The sequence below is a fragment of the Pinus tabuliformis genome, chromosome Q (assembly GCF_031772625.1).
Source record: "Pinus tabuliformis cultivar Carrire ecotype Pingquan chromosome Q, CPIR1, whole genome shotgun sequence".
Classification (NCBI taxonomy): Eukaryota; Viridiplantae; Streptophyta; class Pinopsida; order Pinales; family Pinaceae; genus Pinus; species Pinus tabuliformis.
Window position 1 is genome coordinate 1,278,221,698 of NC_142296.1, and position 21,972 is coordinate 1,278,243,669.

General features: G+C 38.3%; 1 protein-coding gene across 2 annotated transcripts in view; it reads right to left on the bottom strand.

Annotated features, from left to right (window-relative positions):
* Positions 1-21,972, bottom strand: part of RAD54 (DNA repair/recombination protein) — a 254,808-nt gene that overhangs the window by 104,245 nt on the left and 128,591 nt on the right. For both annotated transcript variants that reach the window (XM_089386127.1, XM_089386128.1), the window contains 2 exons: positions 15,678-15,769; positions 15,446-15,578 (listed from right to left, as the gene is read on the bottom strand). In XM_089386127.1, coding sequence (XP_089242253.1) covers positions 15,446-15,578; positions 15,678-15,769 — 225 coding nt within the window. The remainder of the gene's footprint in view (positions 1-15,445; positions 15,579-15,677; positions 15,770-21,972) is intronic.

Below are 21,972 nucleotides of genomic sequence, written 5' to 3' on the forward strand. Positions count from 1 at the left end.
CTATTCATATGCATAATTGAATGATTTGTGATTATGTATCAGTATGAGATAACGAGATATTTTATGTGATTGAGTTTTAACCAACTAAATTAATTAACTATTTAATTAATTTAGTTTATCATATATGCTTTCTTTTCATAAAAGCAGTGTTCCACGGGGATGCGTCTCCCAAGGTCGGGTGTGCACACCCCTTGCACCCCACGCACCCGGGTCGGGAGGACATCTGGGGAAACGTTTCCCCACATCCCCCTTTTGGGGAGACGCAGGGGGGACGTTTCCCCAGTGTGGGGGACACGACTCCCCAAAAGGGGGACTCCTGGGCGTCTCCCCTCAATATGGGCTATGCATCCCCTATTAAATTTGCTTTTAAACAATGATTTATGACAGGGAAAACCTAGTATTTGACCATATTTCCCTACTAATGCTATGCAATTCATGGTAATGTTAAATTCTTAAAGTAAAAGTGGCATTCTCCTTTATCTTTCATTTTCATCCTTTTACTTAAATTTTTAACATTACCATGAAATGACTCCGGATGTTTGAGAGTGGTTCCGACCTCATTGGATTTCATATGGAGAAAGTGGAATTTGAAATCTCACTCAAAATCTAGCAGACTTAACAGTTTTTCAGGAATTAAGAATTCGATGGATTGCAATGTTTCCATTGCATTTTTTCATGTACAAGGGTATGGAATTAGTATTTAATCAAGAGCACCAAGCCCACTTTGTAATTTAGAGTGACTTTTAGACTCATCACTCCACTGTTTTTGAGTTTTAGTTATATCAATTTACGATTCCAGTATTCAAATTTCAGTGTCTATTATAGTCTATTTGCTTAGTACTAATTAGATTCTAGAATGATGAATGATGAATTCTATTTTAAATCAATTTAGAATCTAGAATGATGAATGATGAATTTAGTTTTTAAATAAATGTAGATTCTAGAAAGGTGAATAATGAATAATGAATATGGATTGGAGTATTTGATTATTGAATCTTGTGATCTATGGATGAATCATTGTATTTCATTATTTAATTCAATGATGTATGTATCATTGTATTTATGCTTTCATTATTGAATATGAATTTGATATATATATATATATATATATATTGAAAAGGAAAAGGAAAATATATATATATACCCTGACGTCCCCCCTAAATTTCCCTAAAATTTGAGGGTACTCCCACACGTCCCCCTTGTGCGTCTCCACGCACCCACGTCTCCCCATCCCAGAGTCCTGGTGGAACATTGCATAAAAGTATTAAATAATCTACATTGTTATATACTTTGTGAAATCTTTATTTGAGTCACATATAAAGAAGAGTTATCCCGGAAAATAGGTAGAATAAGTTTATTTAGTAGTTTTATCATTAGCTATAAAATAATTTCATTAGTTTCATTTTGTTATTATAATAAATCTCTTTAAAACAGAAAATTGGTCCCTTATACCAGTCGAACCTGTTGTCGCACAAAGTGTCTAGGCACCGCGACAACACTCAGAGTAAGGGTTGTCACTCTAATCCTACTCACTCCGTTTAGACTCTCTCCTAGACAAGTCAAGTGGGGTAGTCCCTGAGGTAAATGGATGAGGATAGCCTGTGAAACACAGGCTCTAGGAGATTTTAAGGATGAACAACTTGATGAATTTAAAGCGAGTCTCGGTCAATTGAGATTGATTGCTGCATCTCTATGCTAAGATTCTGGCTTGGAGAAGGAGTGCTTGAAGAGTCTTTAATGAAAATAAGACACAATCACAAGATATAAATGACTATAGACAAGTGCCTTTAATATTTCAATTAAACATGGACTAAATAAAACAAGTTATCCAAAAAAAAATTATAAATGTGGTAAAGCAACGATCATGAATAATTAAAATGTAAAATGCCCAAAACTTTAACATGCAAGGTGATCTAGCAAAATTAATCTTTCTCCAATAGTCAATATGATTTTAAAAATTTATCGCACCTTGACCATAGAAAAATCATGAAAATTTAAGATTTTTCACTTAATATCAGAAACACCAAGAATTTTAAATTTGCACTTCAATTATTCCTTAGGCCACTGCTTTAATGTGAAAGGTGAGGAAGTAAAACAAATCAAAGGGTCAATAAAATAAATTTTTAATGGGCCATAGGCCACAATAAAAATATTTAATGTGAAAGCGCCAATACACCTTTAATTTATTTCATTTTCAAATTTTAGAATTTTTTTTTATTTTTTAAATTTTTAAATTTTAGAATTTTTTAAAGTTTTTTCAATGAAAATAAAATAAAAATTTTAAAATCACAAGTTAAAAAATAAAAGGGAGAAAATCAAATCAAATAAAACATTAAAAACAAAAGTCAAAATAGAAAATCGAAATTAAAATAAAAAGAATCTAACAAAGGCTTAAAAAATGCAATTGGGTTATATATACAAAAGAAATAACTAACCTAAAACCCTAATGACACATAAAAAATAATAAAAAAATCAAACCTAAATCGTGCATAAACAAGTGAAGTGGGATAAATGAAAAAAAGAAGGTCGAAGTGTTTTTGTTTTACTGTGTATGCAAGTTTGCGGCGACGGCAAGGAGAGGAATGTAGCGAGAGGAGGCCGAAGGTATGGAGGGGAAGAATGGTAGGACTGAGCAGGAGGAGACGAAAGCGATGAAGGGAGTTGTAGGTGGTCGACGGACAATGAGATCGATTGTAGGTCGAGGTGGATGGGACTACGAGGGGATGGAGCCGGAGCTGAGGGTTTAGGTAGCGTGGGAGGGATGGACGCATGAGGGTTTGAGGGATCGCATGTAGGCAACAGAAATGGAGGATGCAGACTGCAGAGGGAGGAGCGACAGACAGCGAGCAATCTTTTCTTGCAGGTTGACAGATGTGATGGCAACGGAATAGAGATAGCAGAAGAGCAAGGAGAGGGTTGTGTGAAGAAATAGGCCAGCGGATTGAGGAATAACGCAGCAAAAAGTTACATTTGAGCGAGTTGAGCGATGGAGAGATAAGGGAAAGTAAGGGTGAGCTTAAGGCTTGGCGATGGATGCAGGTCGAAGAGGGCGAAAAACACAGGTAAAGAGGAGAGGTCGTTTGCAACGTGGAGAATGCAAGCAGCAGCAAAAGGTTTCTGCTTAAAATTTACTAGTGAAACCCTAAAAATAATAAATTGTTTCCAGATTTAAAAATTTAAAAACCCTTGGACAGCAAAAAGCTAGATAGTATTCCTGCAAAAATGATTTTCAGGCCAGATCTTACCCTCCAGGGCCTAGATCTGGCTTCAAATCAAACTTCACCTTCAAATCTGCAACCTGTACCTGAAAACAAAAATACCCAGAATGCAAATCTACAAAAAATAAATAAAACCCAAGAAGCACAAATTAGAAAACCCAAAAACTTTATAGATCTATGCACAGGAATGGCAGATCTATCAGATCTGGGGAGTGTGAGTCTAATGCCGCTCCCAGATCTGATAATCTAAGGCTCTCAACAGCCAAATTCATCAATTTGCACATAAAAAATTAAAATTTTAAATTTTAAAGGAGGTGCTTAGCTCAAAACTCTTCATTCATCACCAATAAAATCTTATGATAAGCCCGGGATCAAATTAACCTAGGCTCTTCAGAAAATATGGATCGGGAGTTGCCTGGTCCAACTGAAAAATTCCTCGAATGCCCGATGATCTAAAAATCAAGATTTTCCTGCAAAACTCAATCCAACCATCAAAATAGAGCGAGAAAATAATAATAAAATTCAGACAAATAGAGATATGTGCTATTACATTCAAATTTTAAATTATCACTTAAACCCCAGCGACTAAGCAAGATACCTATACTCAAATCACTCTTCAAAAGCTGTCATCAATGGCTAAAAAAATGTATGCATGAAAACGACACATCTTACATTATTTCCATGAAAAGTAACACCGGCAAAAATTTAACCCCAAAGACTTCATTTATTATCCAAAAAAATTACACGAGTTTTTCGCTTAACACATGACTCAAAGGTCGGATGAATTGACTAACGAATGACTTCCTATTTAAAGATAAATCCTTCAATGGCTAGTTCGAGTGATCCTCGTCAAAGCAATCTCGACCGTTGATGAAGATTAAAATTTCTTTTAATCTCATCCGTCGAAATATTTAAATATTTGAGGAAATTCAAATTTTTTAATTAAATGCATTTTAATTAACTCAAAAATTAAATTTTTTAGTTAATTTCCCCAAAATTTTGACTTTGACTTAATCCCAGAGATCAAAGGCTTAAAATTTATCAAAATAATTAATTTACCTTAGTCCCAGAACCTTTTAAATTTTGATTTTTAAAGACCGATGAATTTTGCCTTCGGAGATTTTAAATTTACCTAGGACCTAGAATTAATTAAATTTCTGACTTAGGATTTTAATTAATTTTTGGCCAGAAAATTTAATTAATTAACCTATGAGGGGATAAATTATTTTTCCAACCCTCAAGACACTTTACCTCATTTTCATATTTTTTACATCTCAAGGGAGAAAACCCATTTGTAAAAGACTCTCACAGACTACCCATTTCTGTGACACAAATATAATCCAGCAGACCAAGCAATTTGTAATAAAATAACCTAACCAAATAGTTAGGGTTATTCCCAAATCACTTTTACATAGACTTGATCTAGAACACTAGGAATCGCCTAAGATCCTAGTGACAAAATCCATTCTGGCTTTGGGGTAACACTGAAGGAAAACTTTGCCGACCATCTGAAAATGGATCCGTGAGACAAAAAATCTCCCAGAATGTAGATCGTCACTAGAAAAGTAGGTTTACCTAGGTCATTACATTCATGACACAGATCTGCTAAGATTATTTACATCATATACATGCAAAATGGGTTTACATTATAACATCTTGGTCAGGCTGATGATGATGGCTAGAAGGCACAGACACATCGATCAGGCACTATCCCTTTTTGCAAAAAAAGGGGGTGTACTGCTATGGGTCGTTGACACGTAGTGGTCAACAAGACCCACCAATTTCAACAAAGAGGGATTTATTTTAAGCTCCCGATCGGGTGGTATTTCCCGATGTTGAGGCAGTCAAGTTCCAGCGTTCAACACAACCCAAATTTATTTTCTCACAACAGTTATTTAATCCCAAGAAGTTATTTAATTAACAAAATAAATCCTGAATTGCCAAAAGATAAAATCACTGGTATTTTAACATCTAGAAATATGTGCAATAAATATAAATTGGAGACACCAATCACACATTGCAAAAGAAATAATTCACTCACAACAATTCTTTGTCATTTATTAATCTGGAAAATCAAGGTTCCAACCCACAGAGAATTTACAAAGAAAAATGCAATGACTAGAACCTGCAACTCGACCCCACTAGAATAATTCGGCCCATGGAAAATTGGCCAACAAGATATCGACCTCTGAAGGAATTTGGCCTGAAGAAAATCAGCCCACCTCTAACCAAAAAATAGGCCTCTATGGCTATCTCTCACTTGGCCTTTGCGCACTCACAACTCAGCCCTAGAAAATCAGCCTCCCCAGCAATTGCGCCTCCTCACTTCAGCAGTTTGGCCACTCCAATTCCCAGCAAATCAGCTTCCCCAGCAATTGCGCCTCCTCACTTCGGCAGTTTGGCCACTCCAATTCCCAGCAAATCAGCCTCTTGGAAACACCTCAAAGTTATCTTGATATTCTTTTTCCTTCTCATGAATCGAACTGAACCTCACGCTTTACAAAATTCACTTTCTCCTTCGAGAAAATTATTTTCCCAAAAATGTTGTAGCTACCTCTCTCTCTTTTGTTCCTGTGCCTTCACCTCTTCGCTAGGCTTCTTTTATAATCTTCATTAAGCTCATATCCCTAACCCTAATCTCCCTTCTAGAAAATCTTGGAGATCAATGGTTGAGATTATTTCTAAGGCACTTAAATAATTAAATTATTTATCCTTGGAAAATGACTTAATTATCCACAATAATTAATTGAATTTAATTATTGTACTTTTCCTCAGTTAAACGTAGGAAAGAAGACATAAATCACTTCACCAAGCAAGCACCTAAAGAGGCAATATATCATATTCCACATGTTCAGACACCAAGCCTATGCATAAGACCTTCCGAAGCTACCACAAGCTTCAACATATATGATGTATTTCTCAAAAATAAGAATAATAATAATTATAAAGCCAAGAGGCAATAACCTCAGTGCATTAACTATATAGAAAGGGGATAACTAAGTTATAGCAAACTAAGGCCCTAAAACCAAATTCATTTCTTTTTGCAAGGAAGTCAACTCCTTTACCATCAAGGCACATGCTCGTATACTCACCTTTCCATCTTTTTCGGGAAGAAATCTCTTTTTTATGTTGTGTGATTGCAGTAATTCTCTTTGCCCTATGATAATTGATGTAAATATTGGATCCGTGAAGTAATATATGATGCATTTCTCAAAAAAATGATAATTATAAATTCAAGGCGCAACAACCTATTTTGGACAAGCAAACATATCAGAATGGAGGGCATTTTACCAAATCACGTCCAAATTCCAGAAATCTTCGAGACTCATCATGAATTAGGAGAAATCAGAACAATGCTAGAGATAGCAAATTTATTTGGCGTTAAAGTCAGCTTGTTGGCAGGAGGATTCAAGTATTTGGGATTTAACTTATAGTCAAACAATTACGAGAGTCTGAATTGGGATTGGCTTATTGCAAAATTTGAGAAGAAGTTAGCCCTATGGGAACACATTACAGGGCATATCAGTATATTGAATGCACATGTTCCATTTACCCAAGGATGTAATCCAAAAAATAGATGCAATTATAGCCAAATTCTTATGGGGCAGTGTTGGTAAGAGCAAGAAATTTCACTTGGCTAGTCTTGAAACAATTACCAAAAGTGAGGCAGAAGGGGGTTGGGGCATCAGAGATACTAAGGTCTTTAATCTTGCTTCGCTCACAAAGAATCTTTGGAGAGCCTTTAATGGAACAAACATATGGTATCAGATTATTAGGGAGAAATACCTTAAAAATTTAAATCTAGAGGGATAGGTTTGTATTGGAGTGCCAGAAAAAAAGAATGGTTCATATCAGGGTTGCGGAGGAGCCTCCCCCCCCCCACGTCCCCGCTCCCAATTCGCGCTCCGGCGAGAGCTAGTCGGGAGTGCGCTCCTAACAAAAAAACTGCTCCATGTTTTTTCGGGAGTGTTTAGGGGAGCGATCAAGAGCGTTCACTCCTTGACCGCTCCCGTACACTCCGAGAGCGTTTTTTCAAAGGAGGGAGTGGTCGGGGAGCGATCACTCTTGACCGTTTTCCCCTCTGAAAAAACGCTCCCGACCAACAAAACGCGTGCAGCCATGAGGGAAGGCGACGACATGCAACAGAGGAGAGAGGAAAGGGGGGGAAAGGGGAGGGGGATAAGTATAAATAGATCCTCCCCCCTCCCCATTATTAACTTCATTCATTGAGAACAAGAAGAGCAAGAGAGCTTGGGGAAAGGAGAGTTTGGAGCTTCGAGAGAGGAGCTTGGAGGAGCTTGAGGAGCTTGCAAGGGGAGATTGGAGCTTGGGATTGAAGGCCAAAGAAGTAGGATCTACACTCTAATCTAGCATTTTTTATCTCCATTGCTAAATAAATAAATTTCTCTATTTCCCATTCCCATTCCTCCATTTTTTTGCGGACTCAAAACTTCGAAGTTCAAACATCATGGTTAGATGGCTTGGCATTTTCTTCTTCTTGGTTCCTTTTTTGGTTATTATGGTGTTGGAGAGTAGAAGGAGGGTTGATCAAGAAGAGGATAAAGAAGTGGGTTATAGTGGATTTGGTGAAAACCCTGGAGAGGAGTACCTTGGTGAGGAGGAAGAGAGTGAACATGATTCGGCCCAAAAAACTAAACAAGACCAAAACCCATTGTGAAAATCAGTGTTTTAAGACTCCGACTCCGACTCCGACTTGGCCGAGGATCGACTCCGACTCCGACTCCGACTCGGCCGAGGATCGACTCCGACTCCGACTCCGAAACGGTAATGACTCGGCCGGCTCGATTTCAATGACTCGGTCGTTGTAAAAAATACATTAAATATTTATTTTTTTTATAAAAAAACATAATTTTAAAGATTTTAAACATAATTTTAAAGAAAACCATTCCTATCTATGTGATATCCTATCTATGTGATGTCCCATTCCTATCTATGTGATATCTGCAGCTATCATGCTATGACAGCATATCCATTGATGGGATTCACTCTACATTAATACTCTCCTAACACAGTTGGCATAGGAATTGCAAGCCTAAACTCCAATTTTGAATCTCAAAAACATGACTGTGACAATAACACTTTAATCCCTTGCCTCTATGGTGGAAGGTATCATAGAAAAATAATTGAGGCCGAGACAGTATTATGCTACAATACCAGTTAAATTAAGTGTGTAGGCCTGTCCAAGTTCCTTTGAGTTTGAAAGGCTTAATAAGTTAATACTATTGAAGACCTAAGTCTTTTAGTTTGGTTCGAGCTTCTTAAAAATTGAAGCCTCCTTCTCTGAGCATTATTTGAATTTTGAAGTATATTGATCACAATTTCATGTGCGAGCATCTCTGTGACATTGAAAGTCCAACCTTAGACATGAAAGTGGCTCAGCACATTGTCAACAGAAGATACCCACAGTCTGTTTAGGGCTGCATACTATTTGTTATTGTCTCACTCATCCAGATTCCAACCTAAAACACCTCCATTCCACTGCGGCTAACCCAGGCATATAAGAAACTGCCCTTCTCTGGTCCAGACTCCACACTGCACAGGGCTGATCTGGATCCAAGATAGGCTATTTGGCTCCTTTATCTATACAAGTGCAGAGTTGCAGCCTTTCTGAAGCAGCTGATCTGAGGTATGGCGATGCATATGGGGAGAATTTCCATCCCAAAGACTACATATAAAATCGGCCTCATAGACTGTATTTGAATGTGGTCCTGTAATAGCAAATAGACCTATACACGTAGCCCAAAAATTCCCTTAGAACCAAAGGAGCAGCCATCAAAATGCTTCAGATATATAACACAGTGATTTAAAGGAAGGCTTCTGAATACCACTGTAAGATTCCCAAGTAGAATATCTCTGGTATGCTTCCTTTGGGAGATTTAAGCAAACAATTAGAAGACAATGTCCTGTAGGCTGTAGGTGATTTTTATGAATTCTGTTCTCAGGACAGTTTATAAAATGTTCCACATATATGAATAGATTTCTCAAACAGACTCATACATCTCATATCAAACCCAGAAAATTTAGTTATTGCTAGTAAATGACAAAAGTATGATCAGAAGAGTCTTAAAATATGAGTACTCAGTGAATACAAAAGGAAAATTTCACTTGGAAGAACACTTCAGCAAGGAAACACAGCGAAACAGTGAGGTATAGGAGCAATGGAACCTGATTATACCCTGGAACAAAGCTAAAAATTCCTAGACCAAGACCCTGTAGCCGTCCCCTTGTGACTCGGCCGAGTCATATCAGACCCGGCCGGGTTGACCGAGTCATGTGTGACTCGGTCCACCGGGCCGGTTACTTGGCCGAGTCACTCCAGCAGGTAATGAACCGGTTCGAAACGGCCGAGTCGGATTCGAAACGGCCGGCTTGTAAAACACTGGTGAAAATATGTTTCTAGGCTTGAAGGAGGAAAAGGGGGTGGAAACACTAAATTTAATTGCCCCCATTGCAACAAAACTTACACAGGTTCATACACACGTGCCTGAAGGCACCTCTATGGGAAAAGGTCATGGGATGAAGATAAACCAATAGGAATCAAAACTTGTGCAAGTGTGTCAACAACAGATAGAGCCAAATACATAAGGGAACAGAGGGAAGCCCAATACAAATCTAAAACATCAAAGGGTTTCTTTAAACATAACTCACAATCACATCAACATGTACAAAGAACTCCTTCAGCATCCTCCCAAGGCAGTGGATATGGAGGCACAGGGCCAAACATCTCTCTAAGGTGTAGAACCATATCGGGTTTCCTTGATGAAGGGTGTAGGAATGATGTGGATTCAAAAATTTACCGGTTTATCTATGCATGTGGGATACCATTCAATGTTCTTTGCTCACCTTATTGGCATGAAATGGTTTCTACCATAAATGGTGCCCCTAAAGGATACAAGAGCCCTAGGTATGACAAGGCTAGAACCATTGGACTTGATCATGAAAAAGCAAAAATATCACATTCTTTGAGTAGAATGACATTCTTGGACTGAGCATGGGATGTCCATTGTATCTGATGGATGGACAAATGTAAAGGGCAAGCCATTGATCAGTGTTCCTGTTGTATCTGTTAGTGGTGTCATCTTTCTTTCAGCATATGATTACTCAAAGAAGTTCAAGACTGTCATCAACATTGCAAAAACATTACTTGAAACAATTGAATGTATTGGGCCATACAATGTCATCCAAGTCATCGCTGATAATGTTGCTAATTGTAAGGCAGTGGGAGCAATTATTGAGGATAAATACCCCAACATATTTTGGTCTGGGTGTTTAGTTCACACAATGAACATTTTGATGCATGATATTATTAAGAACAAAAACCAATGATACAAATGGATTGGTGATTTGTACAAGAAAGGCAAACAAATGATAAAACTTATTACAAATCATAGCAATATCCATAGGCTTTTCCGCAGGCACTCAAGATTGGAGTTGTTGAAGATTGCGAAGACTAGATTTGCTAGCTATTACCTCACCTTTATGCGCCTTTTGAAGGTATGAGAGTCAACGGCTAGCATGGTATCAAGTCCACACTAGCAAGTATTAAAGGAAAGGGCTACAAATGCAGCTGACAAGCAAGGTTTTGAATAGGTGGAGGAGACCACTCTTCATGGTCTATTTTGGGCACGTGTGAGGCAAGTATTTGAATTCACCAAGCCCATTTATAACATGATTTGTTTTGCAGATACAAATAAACCAGTGATTGGTAAGGTGTATGAGCAGATGGATACCATATTGGGGCAAATAAAAGATATTGTTCAAAAAAGATGATCCCAACTTGTATACACTGATTCACAATTGTGTGTGTACACAGTGGAATAAACTTAATGTTCAACTACATGCCTTGGCATATATCCTTATGCCAAAATACTACTCTCCATCTTGGTTGGGCCAACCTACACCTAGGGGTGGGGTTACGATCAAACCCCATACAGATCCAGAGGTATCTACAGGATATATGCAAGCATTAGACAAGTTGGTACCTGACAGGGAGGAGTGTGCTAATCTGCGTCTTGAATTAGGCAGATACTTCAATTGCACAGGTTTGTTTGGTTTTTTGCATGCAACGGAAGATAGAGACAAATTTGATGCTCTCACATGGTGGGAAGCATATGGCGACATGGGACTTTTGCCAAAATTGGAAAAAAAAAAGTTCTCTCACAGGTTGTAAATACTTCTTCTGCAGAGAGGTGTTAGAGCACCTACAGCTTCATACATAATGTGAGAAGAAACAGACTCAATGAAAACCGGGCAGAAAGCTTGGTTTATGTGCACTACAACTTGAGGTTGTTGAGTCATTATTGTGATCAAGCTTATGAGCATCCAACATATAAAATTTGGGACAACCACCCAGAGGACGATAATTTGGAGGATGGCATTTGACATCTTGAAGAACTAGAAGCAGAACTTATGAGAGATGAAGATGAAGTAACAACAACCATGCCACCCCACCATCCAGTAGCAGTGCTCGAGTTCCAAGTCTTCTTCCTTTGTTATCGTCACTTCCATGTACATCCACACATGGAGGGCATTTGCCTTCTGGTTCTGGTTATGCCACTGTGCGGGAAGAGACTCCTAGAAGACCACCACGACCTACTCAGAAATTAGACATTAGTTGTGGCGGCAAGAGGAAGTTCTAGATGATAGATTTACTTGTCTTTTCTAGTTTCTAGTAGTTTTAACTTTTAATGTTTGTTGACTCTTTCATATTTATTATGATATATTTTGTAAACAATATATGACAATTTAAGTCTGAAGTTTGAAGTTGGAAATTATAACTCATTGGTAATGAATTATGAATATGATGCTTCGTGAAAGTTGAAAGTTGTTTCATTTCATGTTAGATATTCTTTGTTGTAATGCTTACATTTAGCTTACAAGTACAACTTTGGTGATCAATTATGATAAATGTTATATATTGAATTTTGAAAGCTTGAAACTTTAAGATTGAAGAATCATGAGCCTCAATATGTTGTATGTTACTAACTTGGGGACATGATTGATGTAGATTATAACTTCTAGATGATTGTTGTTATATGGTTCAGTCTACATTTTTTATGCTATTTATATCTACTTCATCATTCTACATGCTTTTGTTGACATATATGCATCAAAATATAAATAAATAAATAAATATATAGATATATATATATATATATATATATATATATATATATATATATATAAACGCTCCCGGAATCGCTCCCAAACCAGGAGCTTCTGAAAATGTCGCTTCCGCTCCTGCTCCCAAGTAACCTTGGTCATATATCTGGCATAGCCTGATGAAAGCCAAGCCCTAGCCATGTGAAAACTTAAAATGGGAGGTAGGTAAGGGTGATAATATCACCATCGACCTAGATGCCATCAAAGGTTTGGTAGGAGATCATCTCCTCTCAATGCCCATATAACAATATCTCAATGATTATGGTCGATATTCTCTAGCACACACTGGTTGCCATCACGAATCTCTACTACCCTCTCCAACATGGCTGCACTGTAGTGATCTTCTGCTCCCGGTGACTTTTGAGGCCAAGTGGGAGAGGTATAGATACAAGCTCTGCCACACGGGTATCATGTTGTCCGAGAAGCAAGACCGACTAGCATGGGGTGGAAATGAGTTTGAAGGTAATATTTCAGTTAAAGTGTCATATTCTTATATTTATTAGGGGCACAAGCCTGGTATCTGCGATCCTTGGTTGACAAATATGTGGTGATGGGAGGCTCCACTAAAATTGAAATGCTTTTTGTGGCTTGTTCATCATAAACGGATTCTCACATGGGAGAATCTGTCTAGAATGGGATTCCAGGGGCTGGGGATATGTCCTATGTGCGGAGGGGCAAATGAAGAGGTGGTGTACCTTTTCTTGGTTTGTTCCTTTGCTATTAATATTTGGAATGAGGTGTCTAAGTATTTCAAAATAAATCTAGCGGTGGATAGATCCACGATTGGTTCATGTCTCACAAGTTGGACGGAGGATCAGAAGAAATATAGATCACTCCGATTGTACATCTTTTGGGCCATTTGGAGGAGGATAAACGCCAAAATTTTTAAACAAATTGTCCCTAATGTGAGGCCCACCTGCATGAAGATCTTGGCATTGTTTCAAGAGATTGGACCATGGCAGCCTAGGCCACACAGAAGAATTAGTGTCTTTAAAGATATCGGGTTGTCTTCATCGGTGGGCTACTTTGACGGAGCATCCTTGGGAGGGGAATTTGGGTGTGGGGCTTATATTGTGGTAAATCCTGGCCAATCCTATCATTTCTTCTGGTTCGGGGCAACTGGAACTAAAAGTAGAGCAGAAATGGTGGCTCTGTGGGGAGTCTTGCAGTGTGCATCCTGGCTGGTCATCAAGGAGATTGATATTGTAGGTGACTCCAAATCGGTCATTGAATGGGCTCAAGGTTGATCCACTTTTGGGACGCCTTCTTTATTCCATTGAATGTAGCTAATTCGTGCTCTGACGGTGTCTTTCAAGTGCATCTCCTTTTCCCATATTTACCGAGAACAAAACACGGTGGCTGACATCCTCTCCAAAAGAGGTTGTTCTGTTCAGCCTGAAGTTATCCATTACAACATTCTTTTCAACGGCTCTGTAAGCAGTTCGGGGGCTTCCACGTTGTAGAGGAGGAGCAGGTTTTTTCTGGTTACACTTGCAGGTTCTGGATCTTTCTTCAGTTTTTTGGTCTGTTTTCGGTAAAGGTCTATCGTGAACGCGCCACTTTGTTTCAGTGTTTTTAGATTTTGAATGCTTATGTAGTAAGAAATTTTAGTATAGAATTTAGTTTTCAGCTATTTGATTGGATTCAATGTGGGCCTTCACTTAGCTTCAGCATCTTTGACTGAGATGGACACTTTTGCTGCTCCGGTTCATTATCTGATATACTTGTTTGTTGAACTATGGAGATTGGGGACAACAGTAAGATGTAAATGTAACTGCTTTTGTTTTAATGAAATTCAGTGGTTTTTTCTCGTGATAAAAATAAAAATTTAAAATTAAAATTAAATAAATAAATAACTCAGTGCATTAACTAAAAGATAATCAAATTATACTAAATTAAGGCCCTGAAACAAAAACAAAAAAAGAAGTTGTTGTACATTTAGGACAATGTTCCAACGAGTCTCCAAGAAAGGGGAGATGCACATGAGGGACGTGTGGAAGCAACCCCAAATCCCAAATTTTAGGTAAATTCAGAGGGGGGCTGGGGAATGATAGGGTCCCTAGCATACGGATCCCCATTTCTAAAATTATAAAAATAAAATTAGTAATGATAAAAACAAACAATGACAATTCATCCATGCAAATTATAACTGTGCAATCCATTGGAAACACTATAATCCTGTTAATCCTACAGTCCTGAAAACTATTAAATCTGCTGAATTATGAATGTGATGTCAAATAAAGAATAGAAAAGGTAAACTAAAGGAGAATGTCAGAAATGCCAGATAAGGAGAATCTCAACCTTTGCTTTGAGAATTTAATATTGCCATTCGTTATCAAGGCCAGTCCTCAAAGCTCTATCCCCTGTTTTGTCTTAAAGGGTTGTTCAACAAAAAATCGGGGGAGGCAAGGGGGGCTGCCCAGGCATCCCCATTTTTGGGGGATCAGAAACTGCGTGGTCATCCAGATGCGCCTCTTTTCAAAGAACGTATCACCCACACTGGGGAAACATTCCCCCATGCGCTTCCCCCAGTTTCTCTAAGGGAGACATGGGGAAACATTTTACCAAGTGCCTCCCCATCCCCGGAACATGGCAAATGTGAGGGGCACACCCCTGTGGACCACTAATATAAGGAAATCAGACAAGGGCAATTTCATCAATAGTCAACAAGTAATTACTGAAACAGGATCAAAACAGAAAATATATTGGTTTCAAAACTATAATCGATGAAAATATTAATCTTAAGATACACCATCAATAGCGCTCATTTCTATATAAATAATTACGGAATCAAGCTCATGAACTCAGATGGAAGCTCAAAGTCCTTTACTGCCAAGATTGTATATTAATATATTATTAGTATCAATAAGTAAGGTAATTATTTAAAAACAGAAGCAGCAGTTGGTGTCAAATCTTTCAGGTGAGAACATTGCTCTTGTTCCTATATTTCTTCTTGGAAAGGTAACATTTTATTTGACCATCAATACGGGGAAAGCAAATTCAACAAACGTCAGCAAATTAACATGCTCTGTAAATGCTTATACCTGAGTGTAGTTTGAGACAAGAACAATACGATCATCAGTCTTCGTAAAGAGATGCGCTAGAAGTCTAGCCAAGACATGCATCTTTCCAGACAACTCTACCCAACTTCCATCCCCCCCTGTCCATGATCCTGACCTGCAAAATAAAAGTTCACAAAATTTATAAAACTCATAGACCAACTGATATGCAACAATATGCCCAAGCATTTAAGCAAATGCTTAAAATCATAAATACCTGCCAGAAAACATCTCCTGTGGAAAAAAATGCAAACAATTTTCAAAACCTGCTGTTTCTGAGCTGCCTCCTCGAACAGTGTCATAGATTAGCTGTAAGAAAATGTTATTAGAGGTGAACATCACAAGATTCAAAAATTTGAAAGATACCATCTGGTTTTCTTTATCAATGACCATAACTCTTGCTAGCAAAGAATGGAACAAGGTATAGTAATATATTCTGATCTCGTTTATCTTAACACTCCTAGTTATTGATTCAAAGAAAATAGCATTCAGAAAATTTTCCTCACAACTCTTCCAACTAAAGAGTCTTGTATTTATTATTTATCTTACTTTGTTTTTTCACAACTTTAGTACATTATGAACAAGACACGAGATGGGCGGCAGAGGGTGGTTAAAGGTGTACATTTGTAACAGACAATTCTCCTTTAAAGCCTACTCCTAATGCTTATAAACATTCTGTTCGAACGTATCACTATCTATAAAATCAGGATGCTTCAGACTAATAGCCATACTATACAGATTAGTGTTGTCAACATAATATTGGAGGAGCAAACAGTGATCTTCAGCATTGATATTATTAAATGAACTTTAGTTATCAGATTATTGTTCTGCCTTTAATATTAGTGGCATCACATGTGACCAACATATGTTACGAATAAAATATATATAAATAATATAAATATAGATAAATGAGGATAATTGTAATAATGATTAGTTAATTAGTAATTAGGTTGAAGAGGCATGTCTAAATGGGACATGACTCTCCATGAAGAGGCACCTGCCTAATATATAAGCAGGCCCCTCACTCTCACTGTATCATTATCTTATTCATACTTTCTAATATATATTCTTGTATCTCAATGGAGATCTTTATATTCCAAGTCTTCTGGAGTATTTGATCTGAATAACGAACTTTGTTTGCTTCAACATATAACTATAAAAGGAAAAGGATAGTGTTGGGCGGTCAAGCCACTACAAATATCTAAGGTGTTATATAATATATTTTGGGAACTAGACTCAATGCACACACACACCAAATCTGGTAACAACTTGCTATTAACTTTACACAGCTAATGGACTGAAATACAGTGATGTGTCTAACTTTTACACAGCGGAAACTTTAAAACTAGCAGTTAGATCATGCACAGTAACACAAAAAATTCAGCCCCAAAAACAGAATTCTTATTAGTCCTTCAACAAGAAGTTGGGGCTCATGTACAAAGGATAATGGTTCTCTAAGAAATTATATATACAACAATTACCCTGGCTCTGATCCAGCAGATCAACCCATAGATCCATCCTTGATCTGACTGACCTAGATCTCCTTTGCTACTTCATCCTCTTTCCTCAGACCCAACACAACTGAGTATCTCACTCACAGCAAACCCACAATATCACTCTTGCAGATCTATTGCTTACTTGAGAGAATCTCTCTCTCAATGTCTCATGCTCCTACATGTCTTTGTGCCCTCTCAGCCTTGCTCAACCCTTCCAGGCCTGCTCAGCCCTATAGACCTTGCTTGGCCCTTTTGGCCCTCTCAACCCTCTTGCCAAGCATGAGAATGAATCACTCACCCTTGTATTTATACTTTTCCAAAGGCTGCAATACCATCGGTCTATCATGGATCATCAGAATACCATGGGTCATCAAAATACCATGGATCTATGGGTGCAAGACCCCATCACTTAGCCCACTAGCCCCACACATGAGAATATTCCCAATGCTACTTGTTGTTGCTCAAATTGTACACAGAATTGCGACAATGCTCAGGGCAGTGGTTGTCACTCTAATCCCTGCCCTATCCATTTGAGTTGTCTCCTAAATGTAGGCTAAGGGGGGTATTCCCTATGGATGAGATGATGAGAAACTTGTTGGGAACCAACAAGTCCAGGAGACAATTGAATGGCTTAGCAACTTGGGTTAAAATTAAATGGCACGTGAAATTATCAAGCACAAATTTATTAGATTTTTCAAGATTATGAATTACAGAATTAGAGACCGATGCCTTTAAGATTAATTACTGGCACAATATAGATTAAATTTCCAAGTCACTAGATGCAAATTCTACCCTAGATGAAATGCAAGACCTAAATCTATGTGAGATGCAAGCTCTTGATAGATTTTAATTAGATGCCCTATTTAAGTCCTTCTTCTCAATTCCTTTAGAACTAGTCTCAAACGCAAGTTGGGGTATGTGTACCTCCTGTGGGGTTCTAACCACCTAAGTGTTTCTGTTCCTACAGGGGATTGCCTGCAAGAGAACTGCAAGGTCACCTATGTTGACTGTAAATGAGGGTAATTGTGTGAAGAAGGTGGTCCTATCTTCTTACAACCAAGCTTATACTTGGAGGTAAATTTTCGGAATGCACCTTTAATACTAGAATGAAAGTGCAGATATGAGTGATTGCTTCAATGAGATTATTAAATAAGTTAAGTACTCCAACAAGGTTAAATCACTTGAAATCCAAATGCTTATAATGATATTCAATACAAGATGACAAGAGCAATTAGATGAAGTACTTAGAGAACACATTATCCCAACGAAACAAGATTAGCAATTTCAATTATCCAAGAGCTTTAGAGCTTATTAAGATCTCATTCAATTCCTCTTAGGATAATGTTACTTAACACTTAGGCACAATAACAAAATGAGAGCAATTTATCGATTTAGATCATAAGCCAATGAAGCACAATAGATAAACACAAGCGCTAATAGAGATAAGCACAATAGTGATTAATAGTGAATGCTAGATAAAACAATGTAATGCAAAGAGGCAAGCTATCTATCTTAGCAATGACAATGCAAAAATGCACAAGACAAGTTAATGAAATGATTAGCTATCCTCCAGACGCAAGACTTATGCAATTAATTTGCAAATGATTCCTCAAATGCTATCACTTTGAAAATGCACCAGGCTTATGTAAATAAGACCAGCAAGTCATGAATGTGAAAACAGTCCCAAAATTGACAAGAGAAGCTAGCAAACACAATGATGATTAAGCCCTTAAGAGATGAGCGTTAATTCTTAGAGTTATTAGGCTTATTTAGAGGTGTTTTTAAGCTTCTTTAGGATGATTACCACTTGATTATGCCCCTGTTAGATTAATCTTCAGATCTGATCGTTTATGACAGCCACCAAAAGACAGGAAGGGAGAGAGGATCAAACCCCTTAGGCCTAGCGGCCTAGCTTAAATGTCAAATTTGTCTTGTTGGGGGCATAAAGACGGCTAACTTTGACTTTGAACAAGCATTACAAGGCCTCCAACATGCAACACCAATGATTAGACTGAAAACCAAAGGAAATCCTCTCAAAACCCCATGCTAGAGCAAATCTAGGCCTAGCGGCTAGGCTAATTGAGCAAATCTAGCAAGTGCAAACCCCAAAACTTGATGTGTAGTCTTCAAAAATATGGAGTTGCCCTTGAAAAAGACCTGCAACTCAAACGTATTAGTGAGAAAAGCAAGATCAAAGATGGATCAGCGCACTTAAGAGTATGCGGCTAGGACTTTTAGGCTCTCTAATGCTTGCAGCCAAGCCTAGAAGTGGCTTTAAGGCTAGCGGCTAGCCCTGAAAGGGCTAGAATGATGAAACAAACGAATTTTAAGCCTTTGAAACCCTTCTTCAATGGATGATGAGCCTGCAAAACCAATAGTTAGCCAACAAACTCAAATTTTCATGGATCAATGGCAAAAATACAATGAGAAACTCTTCAAACCCTTGCCCAAAATTATAATAGGGCTGCAAAACAAAGTATTAGCCTTCAAAATCAATTGCAAACCAATTTCTCAAGCCTCCAAAGGCTGTGGCTAGGTCAACAAGGCCTAATTAGGCCTGCGGCTAGGGCTTATAGGCCTATTTAGGGCTACGACTAGGGTGAAATGACCCTTTTAGGGCTATGGCCAAGGCCTAGACGCCTCAAAACCCTTGAAGCCTCCCTTTGCAAGCAAAATTTGTCACCTTCAAACCCAAAAATGACCTTGACCCTGGAGAAAACACCTGCCAAACACTTCAAAAGTTAAATGCTTGAAAAACACCAGTTGTAGAAGCAAACAAGCCCTACAAGGCTAACGGCCTCCTTCTAGAGGCTAGACGATGGTTTTCTAACACTTGGGTCTTGTAGTTTAAGGCTACTAGACCCCAAATCAGCGCTCCTTCGATGAACAACTTCTTCCCTTGGGCTGGACTGTTGATTTGGGGTAGCATCGGGTGTGCTCTTGCCACGAAAATTGGTGGAGAGGCTAAGGCACATGAGATCTCCAATACCCGGAAAGGGTTTGGTCAGATTCTAAACAGTTTGGGAGATATTAAAATAATTAATATTTTTAATAGAGTCCCTAAGTCTAAACTTAAGGAAAACAAAATATTAATGTGTATTAATATAAAATTGTGTTAGAATGGTCCAAAAGTCATGGATCAAGCCAGATCTAAACTTAATCGTTGATTAGGGACTTAATCTCGATCGTTGATTTGTCAACAAGAAAAGTATAAGAGGAGGCTTGAGGGTCACTTGGAGAACACACTGAAGGAAACCAGTCAGTTCAATTTCTGGATCGGGTTTAGCTGAGAAATTGAACAAGTGGTCTGGTGAGCAATCAGGAGGCAGCAAATACGGAGCAGAAAGGCAGGATCAGCCACTGGAGATCACCGTTGAGGTAGGAGAGGCAGACGTAGAGGCAGCAGAAGACTGCGCAGTCACTTGTTGGGACTGCGTGAGTGATGCAGAGAGGCCCAGGGCTAATGCAGTCAAGCAGGGCTTGACGCAGAGGGTTTGAGAGCCATGCAGAGGTCAGTCAGGCTGACGTTGGGATTGGGAGAAGTGCTAGAAAATTATTTCTCTCTGTGGGTAAGCTAGTTTGGCACCCTGTTGTACAGAAAAATTGCTGAATAATAAAATCCTCCCTTGCTGCACTGGTTTTCCCACATTGGGTTTTTCCGGGAACTGTTGTCCAAAATATCTATGTCAATCTAAGTAACCGGATTCGTCCAAACCCCCTGTCGAATCCGAATCCTGCGAATCGGATACGATTCGCCAGGAATTCGAATCCCAGAATCAGGATTCGACGTGTCCGTACAGGATTCGTACGAATCCCGTACGGGCACATCGAATCCCGATTCTGGGATTCGTATCCCAAAAAAACGACTTCCGTGGGTTAAAAAGCACGTTGTTCTTTTTATCATTCACCTTATTTCTCATTTCATTTTGCATAGTTTGAGCTGTGGGCAAGGAGCTAAGGGTTTGGAGCAAGGAGCTAAGGGAGTAGAGCATTCGGCAAGGAGATTCAAGCACCAGGTAAGTGCATTTCAGCTCCATTTTTTTGCAGAGACAATGGTGTATGTGCACACCAACCTTCGTCTTATTTATAGGCAAAGGAAAGAGTTGTTGAGGGGAAAGACAAAGATGTGGGATGTCTTTCCTGATGATATGGGTCTGGACAGCAGTGTTGAGTTGGCATTGGCCAACATGGATCTCAATGATCCAGTGCTAGAGCCTGTTAGATTTGATGACTTAGAGGGGTCATCCTCCACACCAGCAGATGCAGAGGCGACTATGGATACAGGGGAGGAGGAGGATGCAGAGGAGAGCAATGGTGACCATGATGATGAGGACATTGATGTTGATTCTGATGATGACTCTGAGGATTGATGACTACCTATTGCCTTGAGGCTTGTATACCTGTAGTTGTTTTATATTTTCTATTTCTATTTGCCATTGGCATTGCACCAGCACTACCTATGTAACACATTTTGATTTGATGACTTAATGAGAAAACTACAGTTGTCAGTGTCTTTATCTTACTATCTTGTAGTTGTAAGTTGTCTTTCATTTATGAATTATGAATCATGATTTATGTGACCACTGACAATGACATGTATTTGAATTTTCAATTTTGTATGTACTATGCATGCTATAGATGAAGATCTATGTTTGAAATCAATGAATTTGTATCATTAATTAGAATTTGTGTAAGAAATATCTAATTTTTAATATATATATATAATAAAATAATATATAACGAATCCTACATGTCCTGTTCCGGGGGGTCAATGTGTCTGAATCCGACACTCGAATCCCCGAATCCTACGAATCCTGAATCCCTGTGTCAGGTGACTTAGGTGTCAATGTGTTAATGGTTGTTTTTGTATTATGGTGTGATATCTGCAGCAGTATTTATTTTAATGTTTATTTAAGTAATTTCATAAATAACTTATTGCGGAATAAGTAGGAAACATAAATTAGTTGTTGCAGTGATAAAATTTTCACATGGTATCAGAGTAAGTAATCAGAAACA